We start from the raw sequence: 13,500 nt of genomic DNA on the forward strand, positions 1-13,500 counted from the left end.
GAATTTGCAGAACAAATGCTGCCAGAATGAGATTGATGCCTTAACATCTTATTTCAGAGATCCTCTTCAAAGTTACAGCAGCAAGTAAACACGGAGTGATGAGCATTCCTTTGAGTAGCACTTGGAATGCGCATAAATACCCTATTTACTGCCAAACAGCTGGCTGCTGTTAGGAGAAGGGTTTATGACAAATGGTAGCCACCAAATTAGTGTGCAGCCTCCTTAATGCATGAGGTGTCAGCTGTGGCTCAGTTCATAGCACCCTCGCCTTTGAATCAGAGGGTTGTGGGTTCATGTCCCACTCCCGGAAACCAAGAACTGTGATTGTACTCGAATGAGTTGCAATCTGTGACTGTTGATAACTCGAAGAGTCTCCTTAATACGTGCTAGCAGGCATTTTGTGGCAATCAGCCACTTAACAAGCCTCCAGACTGCCATTTCTAATGGGCTTCATTTCCTTTACCAAAAAGCTATCTTGTGCTGAGGGTGGAGTAGCCCAACATTTTAGCCCACACCCATCTTATCCACCTCTGAGGATATTTAGCGCCAGAAAGTGTTCCTGCAAACCACCATCAACACATTGCCCTAGGTAAATAGAGGAGACACTTCTTTACCCAGATAGTGGTTCAAATGTGGGACTTGCTCCCACAAGGAGTAGTTGAGGCAAATAGCAGACAAAGCACATGAGGGAGAAAGGTTACCCTGATAGGGTGAGATGAAGGGAGGGGGAGGGAGAGAATGAACATCAGCATGGACCAAAACAAAAACAGAATTACCTGGAAAAATTCAGCAGGTCTGGCAGCATCGGCGGAGAAGAAAAAAGTTGACGTTTCGAGTCCTCATGATGCTTCAACAGAACTGAGTAATATTAGAAGAGGGGTGAAATATAAGCTGGTTTAAGGTGGGGGGAGGGTGGGGGGAGAGAAGTGGGGGGTGGTGTGGTTGTAGGGACAAGCAAGCAGTGATAGGAGCAGATAATCAAAAGATGTCACAGACAAAAGGTCAAAGAGGTGTTGAAGGTGGTGATATTATCTAAACGAATGTGCTAATTAAGAATGGATGGCAGGACACACAAGGTACAGCTCTAGTGGGGGTGGGGTGGAAAGACTAACAGGGCATAAAAGGTATAAATTTAAAAATAATGGAAATAGGTGGGAAAAGAAAAATCTATATAAATTATTGGAAAAAACAAAAGGAAGGGGAAAGAAATGGAAAGGGGGTGGGGATGGAGGAGAGAGTTCAAGATCTAAAGTTGTTGAATTCAATATTCAGTCCGGAAGGCTGTAAAGTGCCTAGTCCGAAGATGAGGTGCTGTTCCTCCAGTTTGCGTTGGGCTTCACTGGAACAATGCAGCAAGCCAAGGACAGACATGTGGGCGAGAGAGCAGGGTGGAGTGTTAAAATGGCAAGCGACAGGGAGGTTTGGGTCTTTCTTGCGGACAGACCGCAGGTGTTCTGCAAAGCGGTCGCCCAGTTTACGTTTGGTCTCTCCAATGTAGAGGAGACCGCATTGAGAGCAACGAATGCCTCACCATCCAAGGGCCCAAACACTCCTTTCAAATGAAGCAGCCTTTCACTTGCATTTCCCCCAAATTCGTCTACTGCAGTCGTTGCTCCCGATGCGGTCTCCTCTACATTGGAGAGACCCAACGCAAATGGGGCGACCGCTTTGCAAAACACCTGCGGTCTGTCCACAAGAAAGACCCAAACCTCCCTGTCGCTTGCCATTTTAACACTCCATCCTGCTCTCTTGCCCACATGTCTGTCCTTGGCTTGCTGCATTGTTTCAGTGAAGCCCAACGCAAACTGGAGGAACAGCACCTCATCTTCCGACTAGGCACTTTACAGCCTTCCGGACTGAATATTGAATTCAATAACTTTAGATCTTGAACTCCCTCCTCCATCCCCACCCCCTTCCCGTTTCTTCCCCCTCCCTTTTGTTTTTTCCAATAATTTATATAGATTTTTCTTTCCCCACCTATTTCCATTATTTTTAAATCTATACGTTTTATGCCCTGTTAGTCATTCCACCCCACCCCCACTAGAGCTGTACCTTATGTGTCCTGCCATCCATTCTTAATTAGCACATTCGTTTGGATAATATCACCACCTTCAACACCTCTTTGACCTTTTGTCTGTGACATCTTTTGATTATCTGCTTGCTTATCCCAACAACCACCCCCTCCCCCCCCCACCCCCACTTCTCCTCTCCCCGCCCCCCCCCACCTTAAACCAGCCTATATTTCACCCCTCTCCTAATAGTACTCAGTTCTGTTGAAGGGTCATGAGGACTCGAAACGTCAACTTTTTTCTTCTCCGCCGATGCTGTCAAACTTGCTGAGTTTTTCCAGTTAATTCTGTTTTTGTTTTGGATTTCCAGCATCTGCAGTTTTTTGTTTTTATATCAGCATGGACCAGTTGGGCCAAATGACCTGTTTCTGTGCTTAAATACTACATGATATCAACACCAATCTTAAACTAAAATAAAAACAGTTAAGTGCTGGAAATACTCAGCACGTCTGGCAGCATCTGTAGAGAAAGGGAGTTAACATTTCGAGTTGAACATGACTCTCACAATTGACTCCAAACGTTAACTCTGTTTCTCTCTTCACAGATAACTGCCAGACCTGCTGAGTTTTTCCAGAACACCCTGTTTAACTTTAGATTTTCAGCATCGGTCGTATTTTGCTTTTGTACCAATTTTAAACTCTTATTTTGTACTGGAAGCTTATTTATGACAAGTAGATTATAATTGAAAACTGTATGAACTGTTTTCAGTCTGTCCTCAGCTTGCTTCGGCTATTTCTGAGATTCCCTGAAACTTGAAACCAAGACACTTTAAACCAAAGACAAAGTTGATCATGTTTAACAGTGACAGAGAATGCACAATTCCGGGCAAGGGACAAATGTGTCTCTTCTTATCACTTCAATGGAAGGGGCTCGGTAAATGTCGTGCTGGTCGAATTAGCAGTGTTTGAGGCAGGGGGGTGTGTCGGCCTGACTGGTTGCCTCTGTAACTGGTGCCTCGTTCAAGCCAGCTTCCTGATTTGAGCGTGTAATCCGAGGCTGAGTGCCTGACTGGCCGGGAGAGCTGCAGGTTTACAGGTGATGTCCTCGGTGGATAAAACATTAAACTGAGGCGCTGTCAGTTTAACGATTTCAAATACTCTACCCCAACAGCCAACAAAAAATACCAAATTAACTAGCTCATTGCTGTTTGTGGGATCTTACAATGTACAAAATGGCTCCCCTCCGTCCGCCTAAGAGTCGACTGCATGTCGAAATAATGCATTTGAAATGTTTTGAGGTATTTCTGAGAGAATGAAGGTTTTCCCCGTTTAGATGCCCATTAAAAATTGCCCAGTTCCTATTGATTTCATGTTATTTTATTGCTTATGAAAACGCTTCAGCTCCTGGGCTTCGAATCTCTCTCTTGTACTTTTATTACAAAGTGTTTTAGCTGGTTTAGCAATTGCAGCCGAGGCGGCGGGAACGGACCAGTGCTGACAGAGATTTGTTTTTTTTTTCAAAAAAACGCTTCCATTGCCCGTCGTGGCCCCCCAAGTTGGGAACAACTGTGCAGTTGTTGGAGGTGGTGCTGCCAAGCTGTGTCCCTGAGCTTTTGCAAAGAAAAACTGCTTCACCCCGTCGAACGGTGCAATCCCAGTTTAAAACACAGGTGGTGGAGAGGGGAGGAGGAGAGAGCCACACACACACATACATCAAGGGGTAGCTCCTATGGCAACCTAATGGGTCGTGTTTCCTTATTCAGTGATCAGCCCTGCGTGTGAGAAAGTGTGCAGCCAGCTGCCTCGATTGCAAAGGAGGCTCTTATTCTCCAACCGAATCCAGCAGTGGAAACGGGTTGAAGTCTAGGCTGCTCCCCGCAGTCGTTCAGGGACACCGACCACCCGCTTTGTACCTAAAGGATGATCGTCTCCTGATTTCTCCTCTCTGTTGTGTTCAATTCCTTTTGTTGTTGTTGTTTTTGGCTTTAATTCCACGCGGGACTCGCACTGCTGTTGGTTCCAGACTCACCCCTTGCCTCTCAACTTAATAAGTAGTGGTGTTGGGGTGGGTGGGGGTGGTTAGGGGTGGGGGGGGGGGTACAAAGCATCAAGATTGCTCGTGCCATTAAGGGACAGGAGGGGAGGGGTGGGAGTGGGGTGGGGTGGGGGGTGGGGGGCAGATGATTTTGTTGGCTCGATGCATCACCGTGTCTAGGGGTGAGATGTGCCATGTAATCGAGATCCCGTGGCTGAGATGCCCGTGACACTTGCCCATTTTGCAACGCACACGCACAGCACTGGATGCTGGAAGAGAGGGAGAAGTTTGGGGCTCCGATCCGAGGGAGCATGGACAAGCTGCCCCCCTCGATGCGGAAGAGGCTCTACAGCCTGCCCCAGCAGATCGGGGCCAAAGCTGGGATCATGGACGAGGAGGAAGACGGCGGCGAGAAGGAGTCGGGCAGAAGGAGCATTAAACTGAGACCCCTTCCCTCGCCCTCTGGGGTGGGCGCACGGGGGCCGGGAGACATCAAGGCGGGAGAGGGCAGCATCATGGAAACAGATGTCAGCAGGACTGTTAAGACCAGCACGAATGGGGACTGCCGCCGGTTCCGAGGGAGCCTGTCCTCGGTTGCGAGCAGGCACCTCCAGGACCCCGATGTGGCGGAGGAGAAACGCCTCATCGGGGAAGGGGAGTCCACCCCGAGCGAGGACACGAACCCCGGCAGCGAAGGCTCGGCGTCTGACCAGAGCTGCGAAGCAGACACCAAACAGGAGGCAGCAATTGATCAGGAGCCCAACCTGGCTTTCCTCAAAGTGGACGGCGCCGACCAGATATTCTTGGACGACGATCTGCGGGTCAGTCAAACAGGCTTCATGCAGAGACAGTTTGGAGCCATGCTCCAGCCGGGAGTTAACAAATTTTCCCTAAGGATGTTTGGGAGCCAAAAGGCTGTGGAGAGGGAGCAGGAGCGCGTCAAGTCGGCTGGTTTTTGGATAGTCCATCCTTACAGTGACTTCAGGTACTGTTTCTCACTGCACTGCTAATTATCTCTGCCTTAAATCACTTTTAAGTTCATGTTTCTCTGCATTTCAGTAAGCGACAATCCACCCCGCTCAAAATGTCTTTGGGAAACAATTTACCCCTCAAGTTCCAGAGAGCAACACAATATCCCGATACAATACAGGCGACTGAGAGAAAGTTTGCAATAGGGGAGTTTACTGCTGACGCGATGAAATGATTTGAAATAACTCCCTGTCAATGTCATTTTAGAAGTTTTATTGTATCGATTTCCAAAGTAAGTACTCAGTCTAAGGTTTTACATAAGGGCTAGGTAAGATTTAATATGTCTGATTCGATGTTATTAAAGCTGTGGTTTATGTATGTGCTGTGAGTGATGCACTGCACATAATTAGACAAGTACATATCTGCCCATCTCTCTGGACCCACAAACATGTGAATTGCACTTTTCAATCTGCCGGCAAGTCATAACTAAGTTCTATTGTAATGAGCGCGGCTTGTTTTGATAGCTTGCGGACCTTTGAAGTGTGTCAGAATTCAGTAAATATCAATATTGCAATAGTTTTTGGTTTTCTATTTAACACGCCCCCATCCCCCACCCCACTCCCATGAAGGATTTTAGTTTTCGACCCATGTATGTCTATATACATAGATCGACTACCATATCTCGTTGCAGTTTAGTTTAATTATTTACTAAGCATTTATGTTGCTTCTGTAATCACGTCTCTCGTATTCCCATTCGCCCAGAAGCGAATCCCAGGGTAATCCTGTGCGGTGAGAGATGAGGGAAAGCAGGGAGATGTGGTTCCATTAGGGCTGTGCAATCCGGCTACACATTCCAAGAGGTGGCAGCTAGCTAGGGCTTGGACAAGCTCATCCGACAGTCATTGCTGATAACACTTAATGCTAAATGTGTGTTGGAAACCAAAGTTGGGTGGGGGGATGGAGGGGGGAGGGTGGGGGGTGGGGTGGAGAAGAGGATTCTAAAAGCCTCGAGGTCAGTGATGCAGGACATGAAACTGTAGCTCTTCTGTCCATTGCATCAAGGCAACTAAAGTTATGTTGGTTGGGCGGCTGCTGTCCTCGGTTCTGAAAGTTATCGCTCATTCCTGCATCTCCGGCTCAGTCCCGACTGCTCCGGAATCAAGCACCCTCGGAATGGAATACATAGCGCACTGCAACAAACTCATTAGAACCGAGGTCATTTTCGCAAATAGCGCAATCGCTGCTGATTTCCTTTGGAACAGGCGGATTGAAGAGGTGCGCCCCACACTTGGGTACCATCAGTCCGATCCATTCCGCGATAATACTAAATTAGCATTCTAAAATTTAAAAAAATGAAAGATGAGGATGGGGAGAAATCGCGGGTTTAAACCTGGCGAAGTTATTTGGCTCTCTTGTCGATCTTAAGGTCTCTAAAAGCTTAGCCCGGTAGAACTTTAGCAAGGGGGAACCATGCTTAGTCCTACCTGCCTGTCTTGTCATATATTATAATATGCACAGATACATGTGTTTCTTGCAATTACCTGTTGATTATCACCACAGAAACTTGCATTGATTACATTACAGACCCTGATTACTTTGCATCTTCGACATAAACCAATGTTCAAGGGCATCTCCCGACCACCGGGGCACCTTGACACTGTCTGCACGACCAATGGCAATGTCTGCATCGTGCTTTTTTTTAACAGATAGGTGCTTAGCAGCGATCACAAGAATATAACCTTGTCCATGTGTTCAGGTGGCATGATAAAGCAAATTAGCAATAATTTACAACCGTCAACTGCACCCTGGGATGAGATTCTATCCTTGAGATCGATCCCATTATTCTATACTCTGAACTCCAGAAGATGACACCGTGTCATATTCGCACACCAACCCAAAGCTTTCAGATGGAATTAACGTGCCTGTTAGGTCAATGACCCATTTGTTAACTATTCTCTTTAATTTCCATCTCTTTAAACACATAATTGCTAAGTATCTCCTTTACAAACTGGCTATGTCAAATACACGGTGCAATACCAATGCTTAACACTAACCAACTAACAGCAAGTAATGCGATCAGATTTCCGCTGGCACCTGATAGGGAAAATGCAACAAAAGAAATACGTATTAAAATAATTCAATTGCAAGGCGAAAAAGTCGTAATGAATATTGCTCGTGAGGCTGGCTAAATTACCCACTGTTGACTTCGTCACGCATGTGATTAGCGATTACCTCTGTCAACATCGCTAGTGGAGATATTCATAGTATCAGTATAGCCGGCTATGGGCTATCCTTGATCGATTTTTGTAAAGTAATGGTTAGTTCCCATTGTGCAGCATAAAGGAATGTCAGAAAATGCTGGAAAAACTCAGCAGGTGTAACAGCATCTGTGGAGAGAAAAACAAAGTTAACATTGTGAGCTCTTAAGAGTCATACGGACTCGAAACGTTAACTGTTTTTCTCTCCACAGACGCTGTTAGACCTGCTGAGCTTTTCCAGCATTTTCTGTTTTTGTTTCGGATTTCCAGCATCCGCAGTATTTTGCTTTTGTAAAGGAATGACTCCTGTTTTAATTCAATAATAAGCAGTAATACCTGGAATAATGAGAACGTCAGTAATATCCTATAAATATATTAAGTATGAACTTACGATAAATGAAATTTCTGTTTCCGCAGATTCATAGTCTACCTTGCTGTATTTGCGTAACCTGGTACCGGAGATGTCACAATTTAAATCTGATTAAGCTTTAAGTTATTACAAACACAGTTAATGGCTTTCGAAAGTTTAAATCATGCTGGATGTTAAAGTGTGCAAGCAGTTGAGGATGTAGCTTGGGAACATGTTGTGACAGCTCAGTGTAAAAATCTATTATTCTTTCAGCCACGCTTTGTCCCAGCTGATTAAACATTAAATGTTCTGAACAACATTGATTGTAAAGCTAGGCTGTGGCTTAATGAGTCATAGACAATTTGAATGTGATACATTTCATCACCTCCTCTTCATGTTTAATAAACTGCAGGGTGTAGCATGTGGGAAGCACCGCCGTTTCATTGATGTAAGTGAGAGGCACTTTTGCTTCACTCGTCTTGAGCATGTGAATGGAAAGGCTTCGGTAATACATCTAGTATAATTTAACGATCAAAATCAAAAGGCAAGCCCTGTGCACACACAGTGCCGTACCGAGGGAGTGCTGCACTGCCTGATGTGCCCACTTGCGGATGACACGCTAAAATGAGACGCTGTCCGCTCTCTAAGGTGAATGCAACAAACCCCACGGGGCTTTTTGCAGAGCAGCAGCATGACCCAGACCTCCCTGTCGCTTGCCATTTCAACACTCCACCCTGCTCTCATGCCCACACGTCCGTCCTTGGCCTGCTGCATTGTTCCAGTGAAGCTCAACGCAAACTGGAGGAACAGCACCTCATCTTCCGACTAGGCACTTTACAGCCTTCCGGACTGAATATTGAGTTCAACAACTTTAGATCATGAACTCTCTCCTCCATCCCCACCCCCTTTCCCATCCCCCTTTTTCCAATAATTTATAATTTATTTTAAGATATATTATTCTTTTCCCACCTATTTCCATTATTTTAAAATTTATTTCCATCCATTGTTTTATCTCCACTATTTTGATCCCTTCCCCCCACCCCACCCCCACTAGGGCCAACTGTCACTTGCTCGTTCTGGTTTCTACCCTTAATGTCACCATTCGCACATTCCTCAGCTAATATCACCACCACCAACATTCCTTTGTCCTTTTGTCTACAACATCTTTGGCAATCTCTTCTTTGCCTCCACTGGCCCTCTATCCAGCTCTACCTGTCCCACCCCCCTCAACCAGCTTATATTTCACCTCATTTCTATATTGCCTTAGTTCTGATGAAGAGTCATATGGACTCGAAACGTTAAATGTGTCCCTCTCCGCAAATGCTGTCAGACCTGTTGAGTTTTTCCAGCTATTTTTGTTTTTGTTTCAGATTTCCAGCATCCGCAGTATTTAGCTTTTATTATAGGAGAGCTCTCTCATTGGTCTGGTCCATATTTATTCTTGAACCAACATCATTGGAATAAAAAGATTACCTGGCCATTATCTCATTGCTTTTTGTGGGATTTTACTGTGCTCAAATTGGCTGCTGCTGTGTCTCAACAGTGAGAACGATTCAAAAAGTACTTAATTGGCTGTAAAAGATTTTGGGACATCCTACAATTATGCAATGCACTATATAAATGTCAATTATTTTTCTATGTTTGGGTGACATGGCAACAGGTAAGGGTAGGACATTAATTGAGGTTCATGATTCCAACATGGTAATTTCCAGATCTCAACATAGTGAAGGGTCACGTGAAAGGAGAAATACATTGCCATAGGGAAGAAGGTAAAATAAGCAGGAGATCCACTTTAGACCACTGCTCTTAAGGTGGGAAACAGCAGTATTAGAATAGGCCTGGTATAGGATCACCAGTTGGGCTTAGAGGGGATATGGTATGTAACAATAAATTTCATGAGCAAAAAAAAAAGACAAACATCATCAAATAGTATGGTCATCTGTTGTGGAGAGGGGCAGAGAGAGGAAATGTGGTGAGACAAGTCATGGAGGTGTGAGTGCCGGGCAGTAGAAGAGGAAAGCGTAAGACCAAATGGAAAGATCATTAGCAAGAGACTTAAATGCAACAGGACTGCAATGGGTGACTGACAGAAGGAGGTGGAGAAGGATGAGCAACCAACATTGTGGTGACCCCAAGTAACATGGGAGAAGCCACAGGAAGAAGGTGATAGATCATAAAATAACTAGTTGAAACACCTTCAGAATAAGAATCTGTGGAGATTTTATGATGTGAAATGCCCAAGAGTTCCTGTCTCCAAATCTGGGATCGATGATACTTATCCACAATGTCCAGTTGGTCTGTTCTCAGCTGTGGAATGAGATGGGGAAGACTATTAGAGTGCAGGATTTGGGATGAAAATCCTCTCCTGAGGATGAGTGGAAAGAGGGTCCCAATCAGCAAGTCAATTCAGGAATTCAATTTAAAACATGTTTTCAGAATGGGGAGGGACCTAAGCACATCTGGGTCAGAATGAAACATTTTAAATGCTAGCCGCAAACGTGGAGATGCTAGACTTGGAATATTGTATGTGTTGTTGGTGTCACGGTTTGTCAATCTGATGATGCCAATGTTGAATTGAATACAGTTTTTTTTAAATTTAAAAACAAAATAACTCATTAAAATATTTATGTAGATAATTACAGAGTAAAATGAACACCAAATAATAAGTGACGGAACAACATCAATTAACAAAATAGTGAGGGGTCTTTAGTTCTATTCAGGTTTTTAACTTTATTCCGAGAATGATATTTCTGTCAGCAGATTTATTTACTTTATCATCAATTCTCTCCCTTCCCACCCTGAATGTGTTGATTCCTTGCTGGGGTAAAGTTCCATAGGCACCAGTCATTCTCCAGTAGAACATCCCAAGTGGCAATTATTCATATAAAGAGGAAGAAATGCTTGCATTTATGTCATTCTTTTCATGCACACACCGGATGTCTCAAAGCACTTCCCAGCTAATGAGACACTTTTCAAAGTGTAGTCACTGTTGTCATGGAGGAAACATGGCAGTCAAATTGCACTCAGCAAATTCTCACAAACAGCAATGTGATAATGGCCAGATTGCTGTTTGTGACATTGTCCAGATAGTCTGTTTTTTGTGATGTTTATTGAGGAGTAAATATTGACCAGGGCAAATTCCCTGCTCTTCTTTGAAGTAATGCAATGGGATCTTTTATATCCACCCAACAGGCAAATAGAGCCTTTATTTCCTCACCTGAGAGACGGTACCTCCAACAGTGTAGTGCTCCCACAGTACTGCACTGGAGTGACAGCCTTGAGGTTTTTTTGCATTCAAGCCCTGGAGTGGGTCTTGAACCTGGAATCTTGTGATTCAGAGGCTAAAGTACTACTGACTGAGCCATAGATGACAAAGTAGACTAACATGTTTTAGTGGTGAGTCTCAATCATGGGGACTGTGGTGACAAGCTCAATCCTGTCCTTGCCACATCGCCTCTGGATGAGGCTCAGAAATAGGAGCCCTGGTCAACTTGCCCCTTGTTGACCAAGAGGTACTGGAGACAATTATAGCCCTGCTACTATCACTCTGGCCGAGATCAGCCAGGTCAGTACACACCAAGGTCAAACCTTTGACTGTCTCGCTCTCCAAGGCTCCAGCAACTCATATTATTTTAACCAGTGGCTACACCTTATAAGGCTGGAGATACTTGAAATGTTGAAATACATTGAGTCTTTTAACAATAGTGCAACTAATTCATGCAGTTTAAATATATATTATCACCAAGTATTTTCCAAAGTATGCGATATTTATATGAGCATATTAAAATATAAAAAATAACTTCCCCAGTTTTCAGTGGTAGAATATTTAAAGAGAAAAGTACAACACAAAGCATATATTTACAGGAAATCAGTCAATGTAGGTTTTACTTATTCTCATTCTTGTAACAGGAAAATGCAATGGATTCAGCTTTTGCTGCCTCTCTTATCGTTGTGCTCACTGGCATTCCCTTTTCCTAAAGTAATAACTCAAAAATGGAAATAAAGTTCTCAGGTCTGTTAATTGCGTTTTTTGCCCAGGTTTTCCCACTTCAGGTTTTCCTGTACTGTGGGGCTACCACTCGGCAGTGAGGGAAAATGTCACTGCCCCTCTAAAACTCTGAATAACGGGCTTGGAAGAATTTCCCAGGGTTAGTCTTCCCCCTCAACGTTATGCCTGAAATTGGGGACTTGATCCTGGGAAACCTTAAGAATGAGCCTGCTTCCTGCTAATCCAGGTATAAACATATAAACTGCTATCACGAGGAATCCGTATTGTTTATACACAGACAGGAATCATTACTGAGGGACACAGAAACGTCCACTAGTTGGCAATCAGATGCTTTCTTCCCTTAGTATACCCTTCAAATTTTATCTTCTCAAAGCTGCCATCTGTGCTTTAAATTGACAGTTCAGCAACCTCTGGTGTCTGTTTTAGAATACAAAGGGCAATGTGGGGCCATTCTCTGCAACAGTTATGAACAACATAAATTCATTCCGCTTTGTTCATTGCAAAACCCCAGCTGTAACAGTGCCGACTGACAGAAATGTCATTTATTAGAATTGTAAAGTTATGGCATTATGATGGTGCTTTAGTTCGTTTGTAGTCTATGACCTGTGGCAGTGAGGCAACTGAGAATGTGGACCTTAGGGTATAACTTGTCACATTGAACAAATAACACACCATGATTGATAACTTATCAAATAGATGTTTTTTGTTGATGTGGAAAGTTAGATTGATGGCGTTTGTGTATACGTAGCTCTCACATTGTGTTTCCTAATCGCTAACAGAGATGTTGCTTCCCCAGCCACAGCATATTATTAAACCAATGGAAATCCATGGTGACAATAAATACAGTTAAGAAGGTATGAAAATGGTGATTGGATTTTGTAAATGTAGTTCAGACATTGTTTCCTGCACCATCATTGCTATCCTCTGCTCTCTGTTTTGTTGGTTATTTTATCCTCACTTTCTTGGATACTTGATCAGTTATTCCTTTCCTGAGATGGTATCATGGAGAGCTATGGTGAGAATTCTGCTGGTGACCTCTAGGGTTGACCGCAATGGTTCTTTTGTCTTCATTGCCAGGGACAGTGCCAGGGCTTTCTAGGCATCTGGCCCAGTGCAAATCGAGCATTTGTCATGTGGTTGGCACAAATACTTGTTGAATTATTTTTTGCATTGTACATCAGAGTTTTAGACAAGCTGAAGTGTGCAGAAAGGGAAGGATAGAAGGCTGGTCAGGAGAGCTTTGCAATAGTCACATTTGTAGCTGACAAATGCATTGACAAGGTCTTCAGCAGAAGATAGGCAGAAGAGACTCATGTTGCGGATATGGAAAGTGGGGCATTTTGTGATAGGGAGGCTAGGGGGTCACACGTTCACCTCAGGATCGAGTATGACGCTAAGATTGCAAATGGACAGGGAAGGCGATGGAATTGGTGGCAAGAGGGAAGGCGATGGAATTGGTGGCAAGGGTTCAGAGTTCGCAGCAGGGAGGTAATGACAATAGCCTTAGCCTTCCCAGTGTTTAGCTGGGAGAAATTGTGGCTCACACCAGACTGGATGTCAGCCAAGGAGACTGAGAACACAGGGCCAGTGGAGGGCTGAGTGAGTTGGTGGAGAGCTAGAGCTGGGTGACTCTTGCTTACATATGGAAGCTGACCTGTCTGCAGATAAGAACTCATATAACAGTTTCCTAATCACTGAATACATTTTCCTGCAGTGCTCAGATTATTTCCTGTGCATCTATTCTACCTGCAAGACTTTTCTTTTGTGCCCTGCAGCACTTTGAGATAGGAGCAGTAATCAAAAGGACTCAATTCTGACTGTCAGGAGGTACTTACAAATGACCAGAGAGTCTACTTTCTTCCTCATTGAGGA

At 44.2% G+C, this 13,500-nt stretch overlaps 1 protein-coding gene across 1 annotated transcript in view; it reads left to right on the forward strand.

Moving 5' to 3' along the window:
- The first annotated feature begins 4,354 nt into the window (after positions 1 to 4,354).
- The window catches only part of LOC144669923 (potassium/sodium hyperpolarization-activated cyclic nucleotide-gated channel 4-like), a 317,118-nt gene continuing 307,972 nt past the window's right edge, over positions 4,355 to 13,500 (forward strand). The window contains exon 1 of the mRNA XM_078532206.1: positions 4,355 to 5,028. Within this exon, the coding sequence (XP_078388332.1) occupies positions 4,355 to 5,028 (674 nt within the window). The remainder of the gene's footprint in view (positions 5,029 to 13,500) is intronic.

Source organism: Cetorhinus maximus, chromosome 30, assembly GCF_964194155.1.
Source record: "Cetorhinus maximus chromosome 30, sCetMax3.hap1.1, whole genome shotgun sequence".
Classification (NCBI taxonomy): domain Eukaryota; kingdom Metazoa; phylum Chordata; class Chondrichthyes; order Lamniformes; family Cetorhinidae; genus Cetorhinus; species Cetorhinus maximus.